General features: G+C 43.7%; 1 protein-coding gene across 2 annotated transcripts in view; it reads right to left on the bottom strand.

The window, feature by feature from the left end:
* Window positions 1-4,683: 4,683 nt before the first annotated feature.
* EMCN (endomucin) overlaps window positions 4,684-21,620 on the bottom strand; it is a 43,202-nt gene continuing 26,265 nt past the window's right edge. Inside the window, exons 7-12 of one of the 2 annotated variants that reach the window (XM_084285923.1) lie at window positions 20,747-20,812; window positions 19,244-19,339; window positions 17,540-17,564; window positions 16,611-16,672; window positions 7,547-7,620; window positions 4,684-6,366 (exon numbers count right to left, since the gene is read on the bottom strand). In XM_084285923.1, coding sequence (XP_084142049.1) covers window positions 6,361-6,366; window positions 7,547-7,620; window positions 16,611-16,672; window positions 17,540-17,564; window positions 19,244-19,339; window positions 20,747-20,812 — 329 coding nt within the window. In that variant the 3' untranslated portion in view covers window positions 4,684-6,360. Of the gene's footprint in view, window positions 6,367-7,546; window positions 7,621-15,461; window positions 15,788-16,610; window positions 16,673-17,539; window positions 17,565-19,243; window positions 19,340-20,746; window positions 20,813-21,620 lie in introns of those variants that run through there. The other variant, XM_084285924.1, reaches the window with a different exon arrangement.

Raw genomic sequence — 21,620 nt, 5'->3', positions numbered from 1 at the left:
CCCGGTGCTTCCTGGTGTAGAGTCTTTCCTAAAGCCTTTCCAAAGCAGCTTACAGGCTGGGAAAACCCGAATGCACCTGCTGCAACACATGCCTCGCATTGCCAAAGTGAACAGCACTGGTTTTTGGCCCTGTACAACCTGACAGCACGTTGGCAAGGGACTGCTCTTGGTCTCTACCTGCAACGATGAAATCCTGCCCTGGCTGCCTTTTCCTACAGCGCAGTGACACCAAGGCAAGAACTTTTTGGTTCATCAAGCATCCGTATTTGGAACCAGCATCCCTGGGACCCGTGCATCGCCACTGGCATGCCGAGGGAAGTATTGCTGGAAATGCTCTGGTTCGTGTTAAAAACACTGCAGTGCTGTGCCCTCCCTCCCCTCTGTCTGCTGGAGGACGGAGGGTGCCCGGGTTTGTGACTTGCTCCTGAGGTCCTCGTTATGCAGCGGGTGTTTAGCAACAGAGTATTTCATAGCTATGGGTTGCGTGTTGCTTAACACCCAACACATAATTAAGAAAAATCAATCTGACGGAGAGTCCAGACCTGACAAGCTGCAGGCTCAGCTGCTAGGGTTTTGGGGCCATCGCTAGCAGATGCTGATGGGGAAATGTTTTTCCCATGCAAGTGCGTGGAGGCTGCCAGAGACTGCTTCTGATCAGTTCTCCTGAAGGAGAGGGAGATAAAAATTGCCGATGGGAGGGCAAAGCAGATTCATTTCCTGCAAAGTCAAGAAGAGAGATGAATTCTCCCAAATTCCCCTCTCCACCATTAGGCTGGATTTTGTTTTCCCGTTTTCCTTTCATGGCCTTCTTCGTTTTTTTTCTTTTGAACAAACAGGCATGGCATTTGGCACAACACATTCACAGGTCAGCTTCTGCTCTGGGCATCACCCAGGTGCTGCTCAAGTGTTTCTCAGGGCCACATGAGATGCGTGAAAGGGATCTCTGCCTGGAAACTATTTTATCCACTGCAATTAGGGCTTCTTCTTCTTCCCCGAATGCCACCTTGAATACCTGGAATGCTCTCTCTGGTAATTACATCCATTAACTTTTCCTTATTTTGCTCTGTCAGATCGGCTGTTTATGCTCCGCATTAATTCCTGCTGCTTCCAACACACACGGGCAAAATAACTTGTTTTGTATGTCAGACCCAGCTACAGAAAATAAATAAAAAACCCCTATGTGCTTAATGACTGAGGCTCAGCTAAAGTTAGTGCACTGCCTCAGCACTGCAGCTGAATCCTAATGATCATGTTCCTAAAACTGGCACAGTAAACCAGCTGGTTAGGTGCCCTCATTTAATTAAAAAAAAAAAAAAAAAAAAAGCACCCAGAATATTTTTATCAAATACTTCTGGATCTGAAGTCACCTTCATCCTGCAGACCATGGCAAGTCTCAGAAAGCTGAAGCTTTTAGGACATTGATTTTTTTTTCGAGTGCAAGGAAACAATGGTCCTTCTCTCCTCTTCCCAAATCACACCTCTGTCCTTGCAATGGTATCTGCACTTCCAACTGGGAGAGATGGTTGCAATGTCACCAAGAAAATATACAGGGCCACATGCATTACTTTTGTTCTGGCTACATATGGGTACATAAATACGCACACACCTTCCCCAAGGAGGCAGCAATCCCACTGATTTTTTTTCGGTGCCCGGATTCCTCCTCCTCATTCTTCTGTTTGGATTTACGGCCTCTCTCAGGACAGAAAATGTCACCGTACCTGACGCAATCCTGCTGCTTCAGCACCCTCAGAGTAAAGAATGTCTTCCTTGTATCTACTCTGAATCTCCCCTCGTTTAGTTTTAAACCATTTCCCCTGGTCCTACCCCTCCAGCCCCTGACAAAGCATCCCTCCCCAGCTCTCCTGGAGGTCCCTGATAGGTACTAGAAGGGCGCTAGCTCGGAGGTCTCCCCAGATCCTTCTCCAGTTGAACAACCCCAATTCCTTCAGCCTGCTTTCACAGGAGAGGTGCTCCAGCCCTTTGCTCTGTTTCGTGGCCCTGCCCTGGACTCACTCTAATACATCCATGTCCTAACTGTGCTGGGGCCCCCAGAGCTGAACGCAGCCCTCCAGGAGGCTCTGAGTGTGAGGATCCCCTCAGCTGATTCCCCTGGCAGACGGGGGCCCAGGTCTTCCCAGATAATGACGGGAGGGTGAGCAGCTGGTTGCCTCTTGGATCCTCTTATTTGTCTGGCTTGAAGATAGGTGCAAAGCTTTCCTTGATCATCATAACCTCTCCAAGAAGACAGATGGAAGCCCTCATGGTGAATTCCACCACCTCCCTCAGCACCCTTGAATGCGTCCCCCTTTAATTCCTTGGACCTGTGCATGCCCAGCTGCTTTACATCCTCCCTAATTGCGTCTGCCTGCCACAGACTCTGCTGGTAGGCCTGGAACCGGGAGCCCTGAGGGCACACCTTAGACCTGGGAATTGAGGGAAAGCATCCTTCCACAGCTGATCGGTCTGCTTTCTTCCTCCTGGTGACCTGGCATGTGCTGAAATATCACTGAAATACACTGAAATATCAGTGCAAGAGGGAGCAAAACCAGCCACAGCAGTAGGAAGTGTCCCTGTGAAGCACTGGGGCCAAGCGTGGTCCTCCTACTGAAAGAAGATCAGGGGGTGATGGCAGGCTGGACAACCTCCTCTCTGCCCTTTCTGTCAGGTAATATTGAGGGAACCCATTAGATCCCAGATTCCAGTTGTACATTATTATTATTACTGTTGTTCTGTGGATAGTAGCAGCTCTTTGCTGCACTCCCTTGGCCTACGTCCTCTTTGGAAAGATGCAGTTGTGCCTTCATGGGGCTCGTGGAAACAGCTCAAATGCACCCGAGGGTGACCAGACCAAGCAGCATGTAGTGCTGGGGGCTGTGGTGGTATTTGGCTCATGCTGACCCCCTGTACCTGGGGAATGAAGGTTGGTGATGGATTTGTCTCTCCCACGGGTTATTTTCAGGGCAGAGCTGACCAGCTGCAGTCGGGCAACGTGCTCACGTGCATTAAAGCTGTGAAAAGAATAACTTTTATGTGGAGGAGCTAAAAGAGGCTTGCAGTGTAGAGCTGGCAGCTCCATCGTTGTTGACCTCAGAAAAGGTTTCTTACTGCTCTTCTTGGCACTGGCGATCCTGCAGGGTGGACAAGAGGGAGCTGAGAAGATTCTTCAGCCGTGCGTGGCGTGTATCTTATGAGCACCAGTTTCACGTCCACTGCATTTGCCGAGGTGAATTAAAGCCTGTGCTTTATGGATTGCCCTTGGCCAGACGTGGAAAAAAAAAAAAGAAGCCTCAATTGGGAATCGATAGAGTAATCTCTAAGCTTATTTATTTTATTAGATATAGTGTCCTAATGTGAAGAAATTGAAGAGCTGTGATTGATGGTGCTGGAGAGGCTTTGCCCTCGGCCACAGGGCTCTAGATGTGCTATGGAGCCTCGCCTGGCCCAAGGCTCAGCCTTCCCGGGCAGCCTTTGCCACCTGGTGCGTGCTATTTCAGTACCAGCATGGTTTTTGCTCCTATTAACAAAAGAAATCTGGGACTGGAAGGATAGTTATTTGTATTACATTGTATTACAATTTCCTGTTTCACTGAATACAGCTGAGCTATAAAAACTTCAGTAAGAGTCATTTCACCACCAGATCTTCTACTCAGGAGGGATAACAGATTATTTGCTTAAGATTTTTCCAGGCTATTGTTTAGTGAGTACTGACATGGTCCCTGTTTGTCCCTTCTCCCCCCCTTCTAGTTGGTTTGGCAACCTAATGAACTGACAAGACTTCTGTAATGCCTCTGAGATAAGGATAATCATTAGACTTCTGTGCTCCCTTCTGACAATGACACAGTAGAATGCTTTTACAGCCTGGAATTGCGGACCCTAAAGGTACCATGGACTGTTTCTAGTGAATTAAAGAGAAGAAAGTAAGGCCCCTGTCATCAAGTTTGAATTAACTGTACGAGAGTCTTCATCTCCATTGGAACATTATTAGGAGCTTGCATAGAGAAAAAAATTACTGGCACACTGCAAGCACTTTTCTTGCATCACAGGCATAGAAAATCTTTTTCTTCCAAGTGTAGCCCATGTTTAAATATTTTCTTAGCTTAACTCTAACACTATCAGTAGCAGCAGCTGTAGAAACGTTTTGGGTTTCAAGTTTAATTTTGTCACCTCAGGGGTTAGGAGGCTCACAAGTTCTTCGTTTCTGCTCTCCACTAAATCCACCTCTTTTGCCTCACATGGGCTCACACAAGCCAGTCACCTTGTGGCACATTTCCCAGCCTTCTGGCAAGAGCTTGGTCACCTGTTGTGCCCTGCATCATGAAAAGCTCGAGCACCTTCCCCTCCCATTGTGTTTTTCACTTTCCTAATACCTGGATTTGCAGCAAGCCCTTCTCTCTCCCTGTCAACTTGTGTAAGAAGATTTCTGTACTCCACTCCACCCCCAGCAAGTCTTCTGCAAGGCCTGATGCTTCCCCCACCACCGCAGTGCCCCAAACATCTAACCTGCTCTCTGGGCTCTCCAGAATGAGTTCAGCTCACCCTTTGCTACAGCAGTGCAGTGTAATGGCTGATACTGGCACTAGGTATGCATAATGAATTGCCTTTCTGCAAAGAGAAAAAGAAGAGCCTTTTAATAAAGAGAATAACTTTTAATAGGAAGTGTTTGTTATTATTTTTTTTGACACATCATGGTAGTTTCTTAACAAATTTTATACATACATTTTTTTTCACAATGTTTCTCTGCTCTTTTATACTCTCAGTAGGACACAATATTCTATGAAATGCTTTTTTTTTTTTTTTTTTTTACCAATATGAAAATCCACAATGATTGCTTTTTTCATAGGAAACTTCAGCAATCAAGAATCTGAATAGGTGCAGATGCTAAACGGCATGTGTTAGGTGGCCTGACTTTTCCAAAGCAGGCATTCAAGACTCCTCTGCTCCAGAGCAACCCAAGTGATTCAGGAACACCTGAACAAACCATAGAAGTTCAGCTGCATCATGGAGCACCCTGGCTGGTTCCCCATCTTTTACAAAACTTCATCAAAAGTTTATCTTGGTGCTGCTAAGACAGAGGATCAGATCCATCACAGATGAAATAAGAGCAATGGTCAAACACAGGGAATAAAACACTTTATCTTTGTGTATAAACATGACCTAAGAAATCTGCTCAATTTCTTAACATATTGCTAGGTAAGTTTTCTTACCCCAGAGAAGGAAACTGGAGAGAGAAGTTCCTCAAAAGCACTGTATCGGTAGGTATTAAAACTCAGATTACTGTCCTAGCTCTTGGTCCTGCACTTACACCACTAATTGTCTCCCTTTCATTCCCCAATAAAACCATGGAGCTTCTCAGCACACTGCCAGAGTCAGTGGATTGAGGCTGAGCAGACGCTCAAAAGAATATAATTTCCAAACATTTATAGTTCTAGCAAAATAGGATACATGCAGGTAGAAGCACTACTTGATATTTTTGAAGTGCCAGCTCTGTACAAATCAAGTGTCTGTAATTATCACTTGAAACACTCTTTAAACTTCCGGAGTTATTCAATAGCCAACAGGAATCCCACGCATTACTCTGAACACAGGGTTCGGCTGCAAAATTTCTTATCCTGCTGATCCCCACTGTGCACCGCAGCTTGTAGGAGAGACATTTATAGCATGCATAATGCAGTGATTAGCCAAGGAACAGGAGAAAATAAACTATGTTGCCTGCTACATTAGAAGGACCATATTCAGCAATTTACAGATCTTTAAAAAAATAAAAGATAAACTAAAAAATGAAAACAAAAACCCCTCAGTGCAAGGTATATTCCCCCCCTTCACAGAAATAAAGCACACACTTCAGGATTTCACCCAGGCATCCCATCCTGTAAACATTTATGACAAGTAAAGTGTGTGCTACAGTGAGGAGTCTCATGGAAATCACTGAATTAACTTTCATCGTGGCAATATGCCCAGTACTGTTTCAAGGGTCAGGCCCTGTTTGTATTTTGCTACATACAATTAAAAGAACCTTACCTACCGTTAGTTCAACAAAGTATGCTAACATGTTCCTTCCTGTATGTGCAGAAAACATTTTTAATAATTACTACGCAAACATGCTCTTCTTGAACCTTCTTGAAAGCTTCCCTGCCTTTACTATATAAGAAAATAATAAATACATATGATATATCAGTTAATAAGCCACCAAAAAAGCACATGTCATTCCAGAAGGGACAGGAGACACTCAAGGTTTAGAAGTCAAGGGCTGGTCATTAACACAAGTGTCCTGCCTGGTAAAAAGCTTCAGCTACTCCACATTTCCTGCAGCACTGCAACCTTCATGGGATGTTCCTGCACGTTGTGATAAAACAGGCTGCTTCACACCTGAAATGACAAAAATACCTCAAGATTATTATTCCAGGTAAGGCTGCTCAAAAACACAATACTAAACTGAAATAGATGACAGACAGAGTAAATCCTATGCGGAGCAGACAACAAGGAGTAAATCCATCATCCAGGACACTGTCCTGCATTCACACAAACAGAGCAAGCTCTGAGTTTCTGGTAATGTAGGCAGAGTTGGATTCTGATGCTCTAATTCAAGGGACAAATTAGTTTATTTTTTCCTTGTTGTTTGCATCCAGGAAGAGCGTTTTGGGCATTCCCAGGGGAAATAAGAACAGGCCGAAAACTTCAAAGATGTTTTGCAAAAGGGTCTCTCCATGTTTCTGTTCAACCGCATCTCTCTCAGTAGACAGTGATGGGACCTGTTCTAGGGGGACTTCACCCCACAAAGGTGGTGCAAGTCTGGGCCCAGCATATCTGCCTCTGTCCAGTCCATCCCACAGTATGATCTGATACCTGTTTCTTCAAGCCATCTTTCTCCTCTACCTCCTCTACAGGAGAAGCAACTCTATGGACAGATTGTGGTGCCTGAGAAAGCTTCACGCGTGCAGGAAAATGCAACACCCTTACCTCAAACAGTGCATTTCCTAGGTGCTCTGATGGTCCCTGCCCTTGAACATATAAAAACTTTGTGCGACACCTGCTAGTTTTGCATGCTGGCAATCAATAAATTGAAGCCATGCTAAACCATCTCAATAAGAGTGTTTGCTTTTGCATGAGGTGGAACAGACAAATCCTTTTCAGGAAACAAAAGGAGCTGAACGCTTGTGAGTATCAAGTTCCTTCTTATAGACAACTCTCTTAAGAAATCTCTTACTTCTAACACAAACAAAAAAAAAAGAAATTTGCCAAGGGAATTACATCCAGGAAATGAATACTGAACAGTTAAAGCCAAATGCTAAATCTGTAAAAGTCTGCCTTTGCAAGGTGGCAGCTCCTTCATCTGCCACGGGCTTCTGCAGCCTCGGATTGCCTGAGACTGGTTCAAGCTGAGCTTTGTTTAAGCCATTGCTCCTTGAGGCTTCCTCAGCTGAGATTATTGCTCACTTTGTTTTGTGTTTTTAACCCCTTTACATGGCAAAATACTGAGACTAACAAGTGGTACTGAGACTAACAAGGACTAACATTACACGACACGAGACAAAAGTAATCAACTTACATAATTATTGCTGAGGTGTGAAGAGGAATCATTGCACTGCTGAGTTCTATTCTTCCCCTGAGATGAATATTCTCCTAAAAAAAAAAAACAAAATACATCGTGCTTCGGTCAAACATGAAGAGAGGATACGCGAGTCCAGCACCAGCACATCACTGGCCACTGCACAAACTAACCCGTCTCCTTGTCACGTTTACATTTTGGATACAATTATTTCAAAACACATTATAAAGTGCTGCTAAATTAGTGTTTCAGAAGTTTTGATGATGTTAAATTTCAGGTAAAAAGGCATTCAGCAACTACTTCAAGAATTCCTAACAGATTTTCAGAGAACAAGAAAGTATAAGTTTCTGGTAGAAAAAAAAAAAGAAACATTTCAAGAAGTTGATACGTTTTTGGAAGGTGAAAAGTTTTTTTTATTAGAAAAAAAATATCTTATTTTGAAAAGCTAAAACAAAGTGAACCGGTTCCAATTATTGTAATGTTTTGTAGTAAAATAGAAATTATATTTTCTATTTCATTTTAAATATTTTTTGTCTGTTAGTTTTTCCTTCTGCATGCTTGAACCTTTCGTGTTCAATATAAAGATGCAGAGTATTTAATAGGGAGCAAAAAGGAGAAATTAGCGAAATTTCTTTTTAAAAGCGTGCAGGGGAAACCAGTTGGAAATATATCACCACGGGGAAGATAATATTCAATAGCTGTAATAAATATCAGTAAGCTGGTATCAGCCCCACCCTGGTTGCTCTGCCTGGGCTGTAAGCAGGTAGTCGTCCATGGAAGATGTGTACTTTGAGCCACAAGCAACACATCTAAGGACAGGCTCCAGAGCCAGCTCAACTCCCTGGATAACTTCCCATCAATGTCAACAGACCAGAGTATAAAATACGTGAGGCAGGGATGGCTACGACATCCCATCTGGATTTGGTAGTGCTATATGCGTAGTCCATGGAAAGGGTGAAACACCATCAGCTAGTGCTGGGGTCAGTGTCTCCACGTATTATCAGGGCTTGCCTGATGTCAATGTGTCTGAATATATTTGCATTGTGGTGTCTACAACAATTAGTGCCAACAGACAGCTCAGTGATCAGGACAGAATGGCGATGTAGAGGGGTGAAACTGGTCACACAAATGCTCCCTGATCAAGAGTAACGAAGATAACAAACTGTGTTCGATACAGGACTGCAGTACACCTTGAGACTGTGCGGAGAGCTGTCTAGGACAACTTTGGAGTCTAATGGCTCAGCAGTTCAATGCTGTGCTAAATATCCAGCCGCAGCACAAAGAGCAAATTAAGAACAACATTCAGGTTAGTTGCGTGTGGGAAGACGTTTTTATTGATCTCAAAATAGCCTTAAGTGACAGAAATAAATTCCAAGACTGCTGAAAAACAAACTTGACCCCAAACCATCACCCACTAAAAACAACAGATTAGACCTTGTTTCCCACAAGGGAAAGCAAAAGCAAACATTTGCGTTCAGTGTTTTGCTAGAACAGATGATACTTAAATCGACCAAAGGAATTAGTTCACACCAAATTGTGGCTGATGGAGAAAATGCGCAGCACAGTGAGGGTGCTCAACTAGTCTTAGCAGATTGCCTGCACACTTTGAAGGTTGTTGCTGAGAGGCAAAGAGTAGAATTGCACGAAATACTCCAACAAGAGCATAATTGCTGGACACCAAAATCAGTGGAAAGCCGGCATTGTTGATTGAGGGTTATGCATTGAGGGGAGGGTGACACCCCCAAACTGCAGTGTTGCACATCAGGGGATGGAAGGTATCAAGAGAGACACGAACCACCAGCTTCTCACGATATTGTTATACAGTATCTTGCATAAAAGGTAGCCTAGAGACACTTGATGCAATTTGATACGTATTAGGTCAATAATTTATGATAACAGGTTGCAAAAGACACTGCACGTTTGTCAACTCTGCTAAGCCACCGAGTAACTGAGAGATGAAGGGACCCCTCAGAAAGAGGTTGGTGCAGTAAACCATGTGCTGGCAGCTGCGGAGCTGCAAGCCCCGCGTGACCCCCTTTACCTGCAGTCCTGCCTTGTGAGACCTCTCCTGCCGGAGGAGCTGTGAGCTCAGAGAGGTTGGCTGAGGGCAGTGAGAAGCCAACCTCAAATATATCACGCGCTTCTACAAAAACTGAAAGACATGATACACAGGTTGAGAAAGAGGCCCCCAACAGAATATTTTGGAAAACGAAATTATACCGATACCGACATGGAAGTTTCTGTTGACAAGTGAGAAATGAACCCTTCTATTAAACCTTTTATTCTCCCTCTCATCCTCCAACGTTACATCTGTTTGTACAGTTTTGTCTGAAATTGGATTGTAAACACAAAGACATAGGTACAGCGAAGTCTCTAAACATTACTATAATATAACACAGACAGATCTGTAGTTAAACTGTCCAACTTATTGCCACAGGATGCTGTAGATGCCAAAGGGGATAAGATAAATTCATGGAAGTAAAAGCCACTGAGAACTATTAAGGACAAGAGATACAGCCTCTGATTCGGGACGTTCCCAAGCTGCAGATTGCTGCAAGGATGCAGCAGAGGATGTGTCAATGTGCCTCTGCTCTGTTCCTTATCTTCCTTGGACATCTCATGCTAGCTGTTGTCAGAGATGGGGTTTGCAGACACACAACCTCCCATGGTGGCACCCATTAGGTATTTCTCCTGGAGACCTGACACCAAGGCAAGCTGACAGTCTCATCAGTGGGCACAACCAGATGCACTCTGCATACATCCTCCTCCAAGGAGTCACCCCTAACCATGGGAAGATGACTGACTACACAGATACTTGGGCCTCTGCAAGGCTAAATTTTTAACCAGCAAAGTAATAGCACTCCAATGAAAATGCAAGACTTTCTGATAAATTAAAATTTCACTTATGCATAATTGTTTTAGTTTTGTTTCTTTTTTTTTTTAATTATTATTATTTTTTATTTACTCTCACAAACGTACTGATTTCTCATTATGTTGTTTCCTGATGCCAGTATATGTGATAAACTACTGGGCTGAAATCACAGATTGCATGCAGCTTTAAAACCCTGAAAAAAAACATTTCTCTCTCTCACCTTTGTGACAGGCTGTTTAATTAATCCCACACTTTTAAAATTATTCCCATTAGATTCAGAAACTGAACGCAATATTCAGAATACACATACACCACGGAGCAGGGTGATATAAAATGAGAGCTAACAGGTCATATCTTCATGAGTACAGAAGTACTTTGACCTGGGCAAAGGCCCCTCTGACTTCTGAAAGCTGGAAGAAAGGATATAAAAAAAATAGGCTTTGACATAAAAAATAGGTTGCACTGCATCTCAGATTACGTTGTATGAAAAAAAATGAGTTACACCGCAATTTCATTGTAATTTCTGCTGCTGAGAAATCTCTTCTAAGTGACAATCTGGTTTGGAGCAAAGAATTAAAGCCTGCTTTTCATTTTGAAGAAAATTTGATTGAAGCATCCTATTTTTCATACATGTGGAAGTAGGAAACTACCTCAATAGATCCAGTAATCGAGATGTTTGTCTTGACCATGCAGAACTAAGAGGAGTTGGGGTGCAGTCGTGGTGCAGGAGGGCAGGCAGGGCCCCCCATTGCTACCTGCAAGCTGTCCTGGCCACATTCAGCAGGACAGAGGGGTCTGTGCGATTGGAAGGGGCGAGAGATGTTCCCCTGCTGGGGAATAATCTTGGAAAGCAACATGCAAAGCTAGTAAATGCTCCACAGACACAAATATAGTCAGACCCTCAGCATCCTCTGACTGTAAGAAGCTGCCTGGAAAACTCTTGCAAATATACATAGCTCGCAAACTGGGTTAGAAGTGTAACCAGAGAAGGAAAGATATGGTATTTAATGTTTCTGACTACAGACAGTTTTGCCCAAAAGTCTCAGCTGGAATTGTGTGCAGTCGGAGCTTTGTGGTGCAAATAAACACACATTGAGTCAAGCCATGAGTAGTAAGGAGCTGGGGAAGTTTGTTCTTCCATTTCTATAAAGAAAGAAATCACAACTTCAGGTCATTGCACAATTTAAGGTTTAAAAAGTCAAGTGTGAGAAAATGAGAAAGAGAAGGAAAGTGAAGCAGATACTTGCTCTATTTTTTTTGTTCTGAGGGGACCTTTTTCTATGAAGCAGCTTCTAGGTTTTCTACCTGCAGGGAAAAGATAGGACACAGAGTACTGCTGATAATATGACAAAGAAATAATCAATATTTTATCCCCAAATGAGAAGAAACATCAGCTCTTACCACTTCCAAGCACACAGCATACCAGCAGGTTGCTCTCTGCTGACCTGCTTCGTTTATCTGGCAAGTGAGAGGAGGTGGCAAGGGAAGCTTCTGTGACCTAGAGACCTGGCTTCTTCACCTGCTCCTAGGTGCATCCACCTGGATCTTAGACAAAAAGAGAGAGAGATGAAACTACCAATGCATGCAGAAAAGCCCCACAGTCCCCTGCGGAGCCATACCCTACACATGCCCTACTCCCTCTGGCAGGAGTAAGTTTCCCTGGGCTGAGTCACTGATGAGGCAAAAATAGGTTTCTTACCTTCTTAGAAGCCACAGTCCATGCTCTGATGTACTCAGCATATCAGAAACCAAGGAGGAATAATTCCCTGACGAGATTTTTCCTGTTCTACCACAGCCAGAAGTATGGTTTGATGTGTGAGATAGCATGATTAAACAGTCTCAGCATTCAGAAGTTCACAGAGTCATAGAATATCTCAGTTGGGAGGGACCCAAGAGGATCATCGAGTCCAACTCCTGGGTCCTCAAAGGACCACCCAAAAAATCAGACCCTGTGTCTGAGAGCATTGCCCAAAAGCTTCTTGAACTCTGGTGGGCTCAGTGGAGAACGCTGATGAAGATGTCATCATTCATCCTCATCATCAGAAGAGCATGGGATTTTCCAGGCCCAAACCCCAGCAACACAGCGGGGTGTCTCATCAGGTGCTGAACTTCACGTGTATTCCCGTGGCAAAGGCAAGTTCTTGTGCTGAATGAGAACAAGGGTTTTTTCCTTGTTTTCTGATGATTTTGGTGCTCGGTCACAGCCATCATCTGCTGACATGGAAGGTTAGGAATCCTCAAAGCTTTGGCAGAGGGGGATTTGGAAATTCAGGGAGTGCAGGGGAACACTGAACAGCTGCAGGCACATGCAGGGTCATCTCAAAAGTGGCTGAAGCAATGGGGTCCAGTTAATCTATGTCATGGGTTCCACCATCTTCACGGTGGGTAGCTCGTCTTGTGCACGGAACGCACCCAAGACATGTTATGAAAAGCTCCAGGCAGGGAGTACACCCAGCTGAAGCAACAGAAACAGATCTGAAGTGGTATTACTGTTAACCAGCAGCACCGTTTGGAAGAGGCACAGATCACTTCCATTGCAGGTGTGTCACCAAAAGTGCCACATCGTCTTTGGCACACTATTAATATCCTTCCAGCAAGTTCAACACAGAACAGATGATATCCCTACAAGCCACGTGAGCCACATCTTACAACAAACAAACTCACATCGATTATGAAACATGTCCTAATGAATCACCTTATACAAAGACACCAGGGATCAGACCTAACAACTCCAAAATATGTCACCTGCCACATTCCTGTGAGATTTTATGTTGAACTGTTATACTGCCCTTGCTACATTTCAGAATGGGTACTCCAGGTAAGGGCCAGAAAAGAAAACTGTCAAATCATTACTCCGGTAGCAATATTTCTGTTGTGCATAATTCATATGTAAGGAGTAGCTTTACCCCAATTTCACTCCTCAGCCTCATTTCTGTTCCTCATTTTGTGTAAGTCCCAAAAGGTAGTCAATACCTACTCTGTTTTTCAGTGAAATATGCAAAAACCATTACAGCAAAAGCTAGGTACGTTTCTGTGATAGGCAATACTTTATCATTAACATCATGGACGTGACATTGATCTCTTAGTCATCACGTCAAATCCTTCATCCTACATTCACAGCAAGTATATCTACCACTTGTAAGCCAAACACACAGGACTGTGGGCTATAATGAATCCCTAATAAGAACTATTTTTTCAGGTAGATTTTTTTTGGGAGTTCTGTATTGTAGAAGACCATTTATTTTCCCCAGAAAGAGCCACCCTAAATTTGCCTATATAGTCAACACGGAATGGCTGTAATAAGCCCTATAATTGCATATTAGTGTAAAACTTTTGAGAAAAAATCCTAAGCATTTTTATCCAAGCTGAGTTTTCACATACGATGAACGTACAGGCACTTGCATCGGGTGCTGAAGTTCACTGGCAAAAGTAAATGAATTAAAAATAAAAATCAAAATGTTTAGTTTTGTCTCTCTGTTTTATTTGCTTTACATCACTTCTTAACCAGTAGTGCCTTAGAACTCATAGCCATCAGGAAGTTCATCTTTCTAACGAGAGCTTTAAGCAATGAGAATAACAAAGCTCACTTTTACCTAGTGATGTGCCTGCCGATATTGCTCCATTAAAATACATTACTTTGGCCCAGCCTTAATCGGCCCTGTTCTTTTCCTGTATTCTTTCACATTAATTGTGGGTATTTGAAATAATATCCTCGATTAAATTCAATTCAACTATGCTTCTGAAAAAGGAGCCTTTTTCTTTTAATTTATAGTCAGAACCTAATTTTAGAAGTCCTGAAATAGGATCCTTTAGTAGGCAATGGACCTCCATAGGTCACCTCATTCCAGTTCAAGGTACACGTCCCAGACAGGTGGGATAAATAGCCCTTCGGACACACACATCTCCTTCAACTATCTGCAGCTAAATCAGTTTTTAGGTGAGGCAAGACTAAACTTGCCACAAGCTTTGATCAAGCTATGCCACACACATCACTGGCACAAGGTATTTCTAGGTTACCTGTCTGAGCATAGTTGCTGATTACGTCCTTGCATGTTTTGTACATAAGTCTTTTCTCAATATTTTTGGAACATTCATACAAGAACAAAACCTTCTGTTGAAATAATAAAAGTAAAAATTAAAAAAAAATACGACTTTGGTTAATAAAGTTTCAGTTGAGTACATGACAGTGCAGACCTTTGTTGTGTGTGTGTTCATCTTCAGGAAACAGGAGCAGCCTAGTGATGGCAAGAGGATGATGAAGGTCTAGCTGTGAAGGTGAGGCTTTTCTTAAGAAATTACTCAATTTAGCCAAAACCTTTTAGAATTTTGTTTGTACATACAACCAGAGGCAGCTGTAACACTTCCAAAATAGTTAGGCTATGAATTCACCCTTCAGTTGAGCTGGTTTTTATATATCTAAAAAGGAAAAAGAGGAGCATACGTAGAGAAGTGGTTGTTTCACTAGTTGCAAGAGAGACCAGATGAGTTGGACATCTCCCATGTTGTGGTGCACCTGTACCATTAATAAATGATTACTTTTCTCCCTGAGCTTTTAACGAAGCAAGTAAATCTTAGTCAAACGGGCAGGCACCCTAATATAACTTGAAAATATCTGGATGAGAGAGGGATATTTCTGGAAGGAAACAGGCCTTTCTTTCAGAGTGTTTTTAATTTAAGAAGCCGAGTGTCTCTCAAAAGCTGTGGAAAAGCAGGACTCAGTGAAAGCATGTTTAATTTTGAAATCTGTAAAGATGTAAGAATTCAAGAGAAAATGGTAGCTGTTTTAAATATGAATTGTATTAATGAGAAGAGGGCAAGAATCTTGTCTTGTAAGTGGCTCTGACTCATACCTTCCAATTATAGCATGCATACATCACACTTCTGTAAAGAAGAATATCAAGCATCCTCTGGATGGAAGAAATTCAGATACTTGGTGAACCAGCAGCTGATTAACAGGCACCAGACCTCATCTTGTGAAAAACTGTGCCTGGGCGCTCTCTCATTTACACTGCTGCAAAACACAGTAACTTTCTTGCTGCCAGTGAAGTTACTTTGTTGTTGAAAGCTGTATGAGGGCAGTATCAGTCCAAAAATGTCTCTGAATTCTAGTCTCAGACTACATTCAGCTTTCAGAAGACATATCATGACTTTAGAGTAAATGTGCCCACTTCATGCCCCTTAAAACAGAGCTAAACATCCGTTCCCAAAGATGTATACTGAAAAAATATTTAGTTTCCCAAATCATAAAACTACAGAGTGCATCCACCAGACTCATTTACATTTGTGTTTCAGCAGACTTCTTGAGGATTTAGAGGAAGAGGAGAGCATCTATGGAGCAACTTCTGAAATGTCACCGGGGGAGCAGAAACCTTAAAAAGATGGATAAAGTAAGAGACTGTTTTTCCCGGAGGACTTCTACAGGTCAAGTGGGAGCAAGGGTGGACTACGCAGCTGAGGAAGCAAGCTGCCATGGGTTTTACCATGAGAAGAATTACCATGAGAAGTTTCAGATTTGTTATTTAGATAGCTGTGAATCAGATTAGTCAGAAGTTTGTTCTGCCTCAGTCCTATTTTGTGTTTCTTTCTTTCTTTCTTTCTTTCAGAACCAATATCTATCTCCTTCTCTTAGATACCAGAGATGAGATTTTGATTTCCTTTGTGTATGTTAACTATAACCTCTATTCCCTTTATTTTATCACACACACATTTTGTAAGAAACTGGATTGGTTGAGCACGGAAGAGAGGAATTTGTAATAAGAGTAGGATTTTGAATACACAGGGTGGCTGGGTGCAGGATGGCAGCACTCGCTCCCAAACTTTTTGGCCACAGGAACATTAACAGTCCCCAGACGCCCTTCTCTAGCCAGATCCAGCCGATAAATGTCACAATCTCAGTTACTCCTCAACGTGCACAGCTGTAGGTCACTTACCATAGAAGAGTTAATAAAATGATTTTCCCTATAATGGCAGTATTCTCACTCCCAAATACTGACACCACACACAGTGCAGCTGCACTGCAGCTCGGCAGGCTCCCAGCCTGTTTTGTTTCGTTTTTGCACTGTGGAGGAATTGTTTTGAGTGACTTTGGCTTGAGAGGAACTGAAGATGGTTTTGCTATCGCAAATGACACCCCAGAACTGCTCCTCTCCAGGCCCTGAGGCACACACACGGACAAACAGAAGAAACACTCACCGGTCTCGGGAGTGGTTATCTTCACAGACAGAAGTTTGACACCTTCTTTATCCAACTGGGCCCTGTTGGAGTCAGAGACATTTAGACACAGTGAGTGTGCAGCTCTGGGAAGCTGGTCAGCTAAACACAACTCTAAGATCACGATCTGGAGGCCTGAAACGGCCTTTCCCTGGGATCATGCGTGAATCTTATAGATGGCAAATAATGCACACCAATCTCTTTGAAAGGACATTTCTCTTAAAATAGGTGATAGATTGTATGGCTCTGCGTTCAATCTAGTGCTCCACAGAAGTACAGCTGTGGGAAAAGAGAGAGAGTCATCTTTTTCCTCTGCCCATGCAAGGCTTTTAGCCACGTCACACTGCAAGAAGGACCACCTCAGAGGTCCAGGGAGTCAGGGTCAGCAAGCAAATTGCCAGCACAAATGCTTTTAGTCATACAAAAGAGAGAGGCCACATCCAGACCCAATGGCCTCTGGTATATACCTTCTAATGGGTCTTCCTCAGCTTCACTCCCCTAAAACTGATAATGCCAATTTCATTTTAACTGAGCCTGCGCAAATGGACAGGTGGAGAGAAGATGGGACAGAGGAATATGAAATGATGGGGAACAGAAGAGAAAGAAAGTGAAAAATAATCCAGAATAAAGCAAGAGAAAGGGGAAAAAAAAAAAAAAAAAAGATGGCACAACACGAGGTACGTTTATCCATTTCAAAGGAATCCCTTGCAATTTCTGTCCATGCTGGAACAGCCACTTATCATGCGTACAGGTGTACAGCAACTACAAGCACATCCCTTTCAACAGCATATTTCTCTTTGGACAGCAACTGCTTATTATGGTTAAGCAGAAGAAGACCAAAGAGAATCGCATGCAGAATTTGCTGCGTTCACAAGCACCCCACAGCAAGGCAGAGACAGGATTCAACCTACTGTTCAGTGCCGTTCTCTTGTCTCTCTGGAAGAAGAAAAAAGAGTTAGGGTCATTGTGGCTGATAGGACTCGATTAAACAAAACACTTAGACGTAGCTATTGCTGTTGCTGGCAGAAGGCTTAGCTGTGATTTTGCAGTGTTGCTTTCTTTAAGCGCATTAACCCGATCAGCCAGCCTGGATGGCAATTTGCACCCTCCCAAAAGACCACCATGCCCCACGTGTCATCAGTGTGGTGACTGTGCAGGGAGAGGAAAACCCCTCGGTGCAGGCGGAGGAGCTGCAGAAATCACGTTTTTCCCTGCAGCTCCCAAATCTGCAGGCACGGAGGAGGTGAGCAGGCAGCAGCTCTCGAGCATGTAACAACCCAGCTAAAAGGCAGAGGGTGAGGGGGGATGCCCGCCCTGGTTGTTCTCACCCCTGGGAGGGCAGTCTGTCATCCCAGCCAGCAAGCAACGCGTTTCTCCCCAAAATGAAGCGCCCACCAAGCAGTTTTTCTTCTTACACCCGAATGTGGGCAGATGGATGGGGCCAGGGGTTGCACGGGAGGCGTGGAGCTAGCTCTAATCCCCAGGCACGGGGGGCTGCACACCAGCCAGGCTGAGCGAGCCCCGTGGGCAGGACGGCAGAGAGCCATAGCTGCCTCCTCCTCTCCTTTTCAGGCAAATTTGCTAGCACTGCAAGCACTAGCGGCTGTGCGTGGGGGAGGCTGGCAAGGAAACCTCCTTCACCTCCTCATGTCTTCACCCCTTCCCTCGGAATATTCGGTAATTTCCTCAGTGGGCATCACACCTTCTGCTTTCTGCTTGGCTCTGGTTTCCCCTGCCATTGGCTAAACTGGCGGCAGCACGCTGCTTACCTTGCTCTGCAGCTTCCACACCCCATCGTGATTTTGTATTTCCAGGCCCCAGTGATTTCACTGTTGAGGCTCTGCACAGATCTCCTAACTCATGCCAGCTCACAGTCTGAATTCAGACACGCTTGCCTTTTTTTTTTCTTCTTTATTTTTCCCCCCACTTAATAGAAAATTGCACTCTCCTGTGGCCCACTCTGGCAACAATTTGAAAAACTTGGCAACTGGAATTTAATGGGATTATGTCCCCATTACCTTAAACGTTTCATGGACAGCAGCAAAGCCTGTGCTGGTGTTAGCTATCTGTCAAAAATGACTATTTCTGAGAGTACTGCTTGCTCAGCAATTTTGTACCCATGCATATACCGTAACTAAAAAATTATACTTGTATATCAGGTATTTCCTAAAAGAAAGCACTGATGTTTCTTTGCCTGTATTTGCAACAGAGATAAAATGAACATAAGGTGATTTTGCTGAACAGTATCTCCAAACTTATTTTCACCCTCTTTCTCTACCTGATTGACTGATTGTGTTAGCACAGCTGTTTGTTAGCTCTTCGCAGCTGCAAAGGGCCGAACAAAAAGCTTTACAGCATTATATATTCTCCAGAAAATCACAGACATTTTTGCTCCCTCTGTTATTCCTAGTGATTTGGAAAATAAAGTGCTACTTTCCCACTTTAGGCAAAATACTTTGAAATACAAGATTTCCTGTCAGACTGCTGCAGCATCTATGGTTACAGTAATCTAAAAAGCCCCCAGAGATCTTAGAGTAATTCGAAGCATGCTGCTTTTTTTTTTTTTTTCTTTTATTTTTTCTCCTCCTACTGCTGAGAGAAAGCAAACCAAATACCTGGAGCTTTCTTGTGGCAGATTCTGTACAAAGCCACCAGAGAGAAGACAGAGAAGGTGATGACTATCAACGTGATGACGACTGGCAAGATAACGTCTGCAAAAGAAGGAGAACATCATTTTGCTGCTCGCCTCTGCCCTGGCGTTTGTGCACCTGGGGGAGAGGTACCACCCGCACCTTCTGCTGCATCCCCTTCACCAAACCCCACTGATTTCCTCGGCCCACCCCCAGCATCCACTCCACACCCCAGGGTGCTGGTTTCACCCAGGGGAGGATTTGGGTGAGCTCCAGGTAGGAGAGTGAGTGAAACTGCCCTGCTGCAGGAACAATTTTTGGATGCATGCAAAGGTTTTTGGCGTTCTTTTTTTTTTTGTTTTGGAAAGCAAGACTGATCTGAAATTCAGCGACTAAAGCTATTATTTCTCTTTTAGCATCGTGCGCCCAGAAAGAGACCAAGGAGTTACATAATTCAGCAACGTTCCCCACAGCACTCACTTCCAGGGAGAGAAAATGCAAGATCTCCTTTTCAAATGAGGACATTTCTTCCCTTTTATTATTTCCCACCATCTGCCATTTCCTGACAGGTGTTTCCCAGCCAAGAAGCAAAAAGGAAAGAATTATGTCATGAAGACAAGCTTTCCTGGGGAAATATCAAAGCCCAGTTTCTCCCCATTTGTCTTTTCTTTTTTTTTTTTTTTTCCTGGCAGCCATCGACCACGTTTGTATTTAGCCTGGTGGCCTCCGCCCCATGCTGGGGAAGCTGCAAAGCCTTAGCACCATCCCTCCTGCTGGCCCCCCTGTTTTGAAGTGGCATCTCCACTGGCTCTTGATGCAATTAATATTTAACATTCACACAGAAGGGTGTCCCTGGAACCAGAGGGAGAACCTGGAGACAAGCTCAGAGTAGAAAAACATCAAACGTATTTTGCTGAGCCAGTGCTTTTGGTAGGAAATATCGGATCTGCAGTAACACTCTTGCCGCAGAGGTACATAACTGTAAAATAAAAAACTAAGTGACATGCACCATGTAAATACTGAGTGCTCGAGGACTTTGCAGAGGACTTCCAGTCCTTCTCTTTCCACCCAACCTCCCGTGACAAAATGGGCAATACATTCATGTAGCATAGTCATAACAACATATTTGTGTAATAAGTATTCATACTGGTATGTGAATGACATTTTCACATGTTTCCTTTTGTCTCCTCTCACAGGGGATGACTCTGTTCACTTTTTTTTTTTCCTATTTTATCACTTTGACTTCAGTCCTTGGGAATAATCGCACCACTCTCCAGTGAGAGAAAAGTGTCAACCTGCCAAGTTCTCTTTCTCTCTGGGATGAGGTTAACAACATGCAGTTAAATTGGGTTTGTAAGAGGGTGCACAGCCTGGTATGGACAGAAATCACGTTGCCAGTTTTACTTCTCTGCTACTCCAATCGCTCATCTAAAACCACGCTGATCTACTGAAAACTCAGAGGACAGACAACAAAGTAGCAATACTCACTGGAGTAACGGATAATACCCTCTTGCATTTTTGTGTTTCCAGGACTGCTTTCGGTGACGACAACATCTGGATGTGCAAAAGAAATATTGTTTTCAGGTCAACATATAAAAGTGCCAGCACTTCCCCAAAAATTTACCCTTCTCAGCCTCCCCAAAATAACCTTCCCTAAGCAACTTTGGAGTCCCCAGTTCTGGAGCCATGGTGCGTCCTCAGTTAACACCTGAAAAATTTGGCACAAGGGGGGGGAAAAGCTTTTCTGCTGTGGCCTAAGAGAAACGCATGCTTTGCACTTGCTCCCCTACAGCCATTTTTTCTGGGATCATCTGCTTTCTCGCTAACATTTTCACTTTTAGGAGGTAAAGGCAGAAGGCCTGCCGAGCAGGGGTACCAGCAGGGGTAGAGCTCTGTGTACAAGCTGCAATAGCACAGCAGCAGGCAGGGAGGCTCTGACCCACTGCTCCAGTACACGTTTACACCCCTTGCACCCGCAGGGATGTCCTGAAAAATATTTTGGTGATTGTTTTTTCTCTGTTATTCTTCTTTTGCCCCTATTCCCAGTCTCACAACATCCTGCTCAGCTCTGCTGTGTAAGAGTAAGTTGTCTCCTGCTGCAAAAGAAGCAAAGCAGAGAAAAGCCAGGGGCCAGCTTCTCCCCCAGCTATGCCAGCTTACTGGTTTTCCAGATAACGAGAAGCCACATGGTCCTACTTAAAACACTGTGTGCTTTAAGGGAAAGGGAAAGGTTTTGAGAGCTGTGTTCTCAATTTGTTCTGCTTTTGCAAAGCTGTGTGAATTTTGGACAAGTTGTTTAGCTTCTGTTTCCTTTCCTTTTTTTGTGTTTTTTTTGTTTGTTTGTTTGTTTTTTGTTTTGTTT

The sequence above is a fragment of the Netta rufina genome (genome assembly GCF_964035555.1).
Source record: "Netta rufina genome assembly, chromosome: 4".
NCBI lineage: Eukaryota > Metazoa > Chordata > Aves > Anseriformes > Anatidae > Netta > Netta rufina.
Note: the sequence above shows the minus strand (reverse complement) of the source record. Positions and strands in the feature narration are given on the sequence as shown.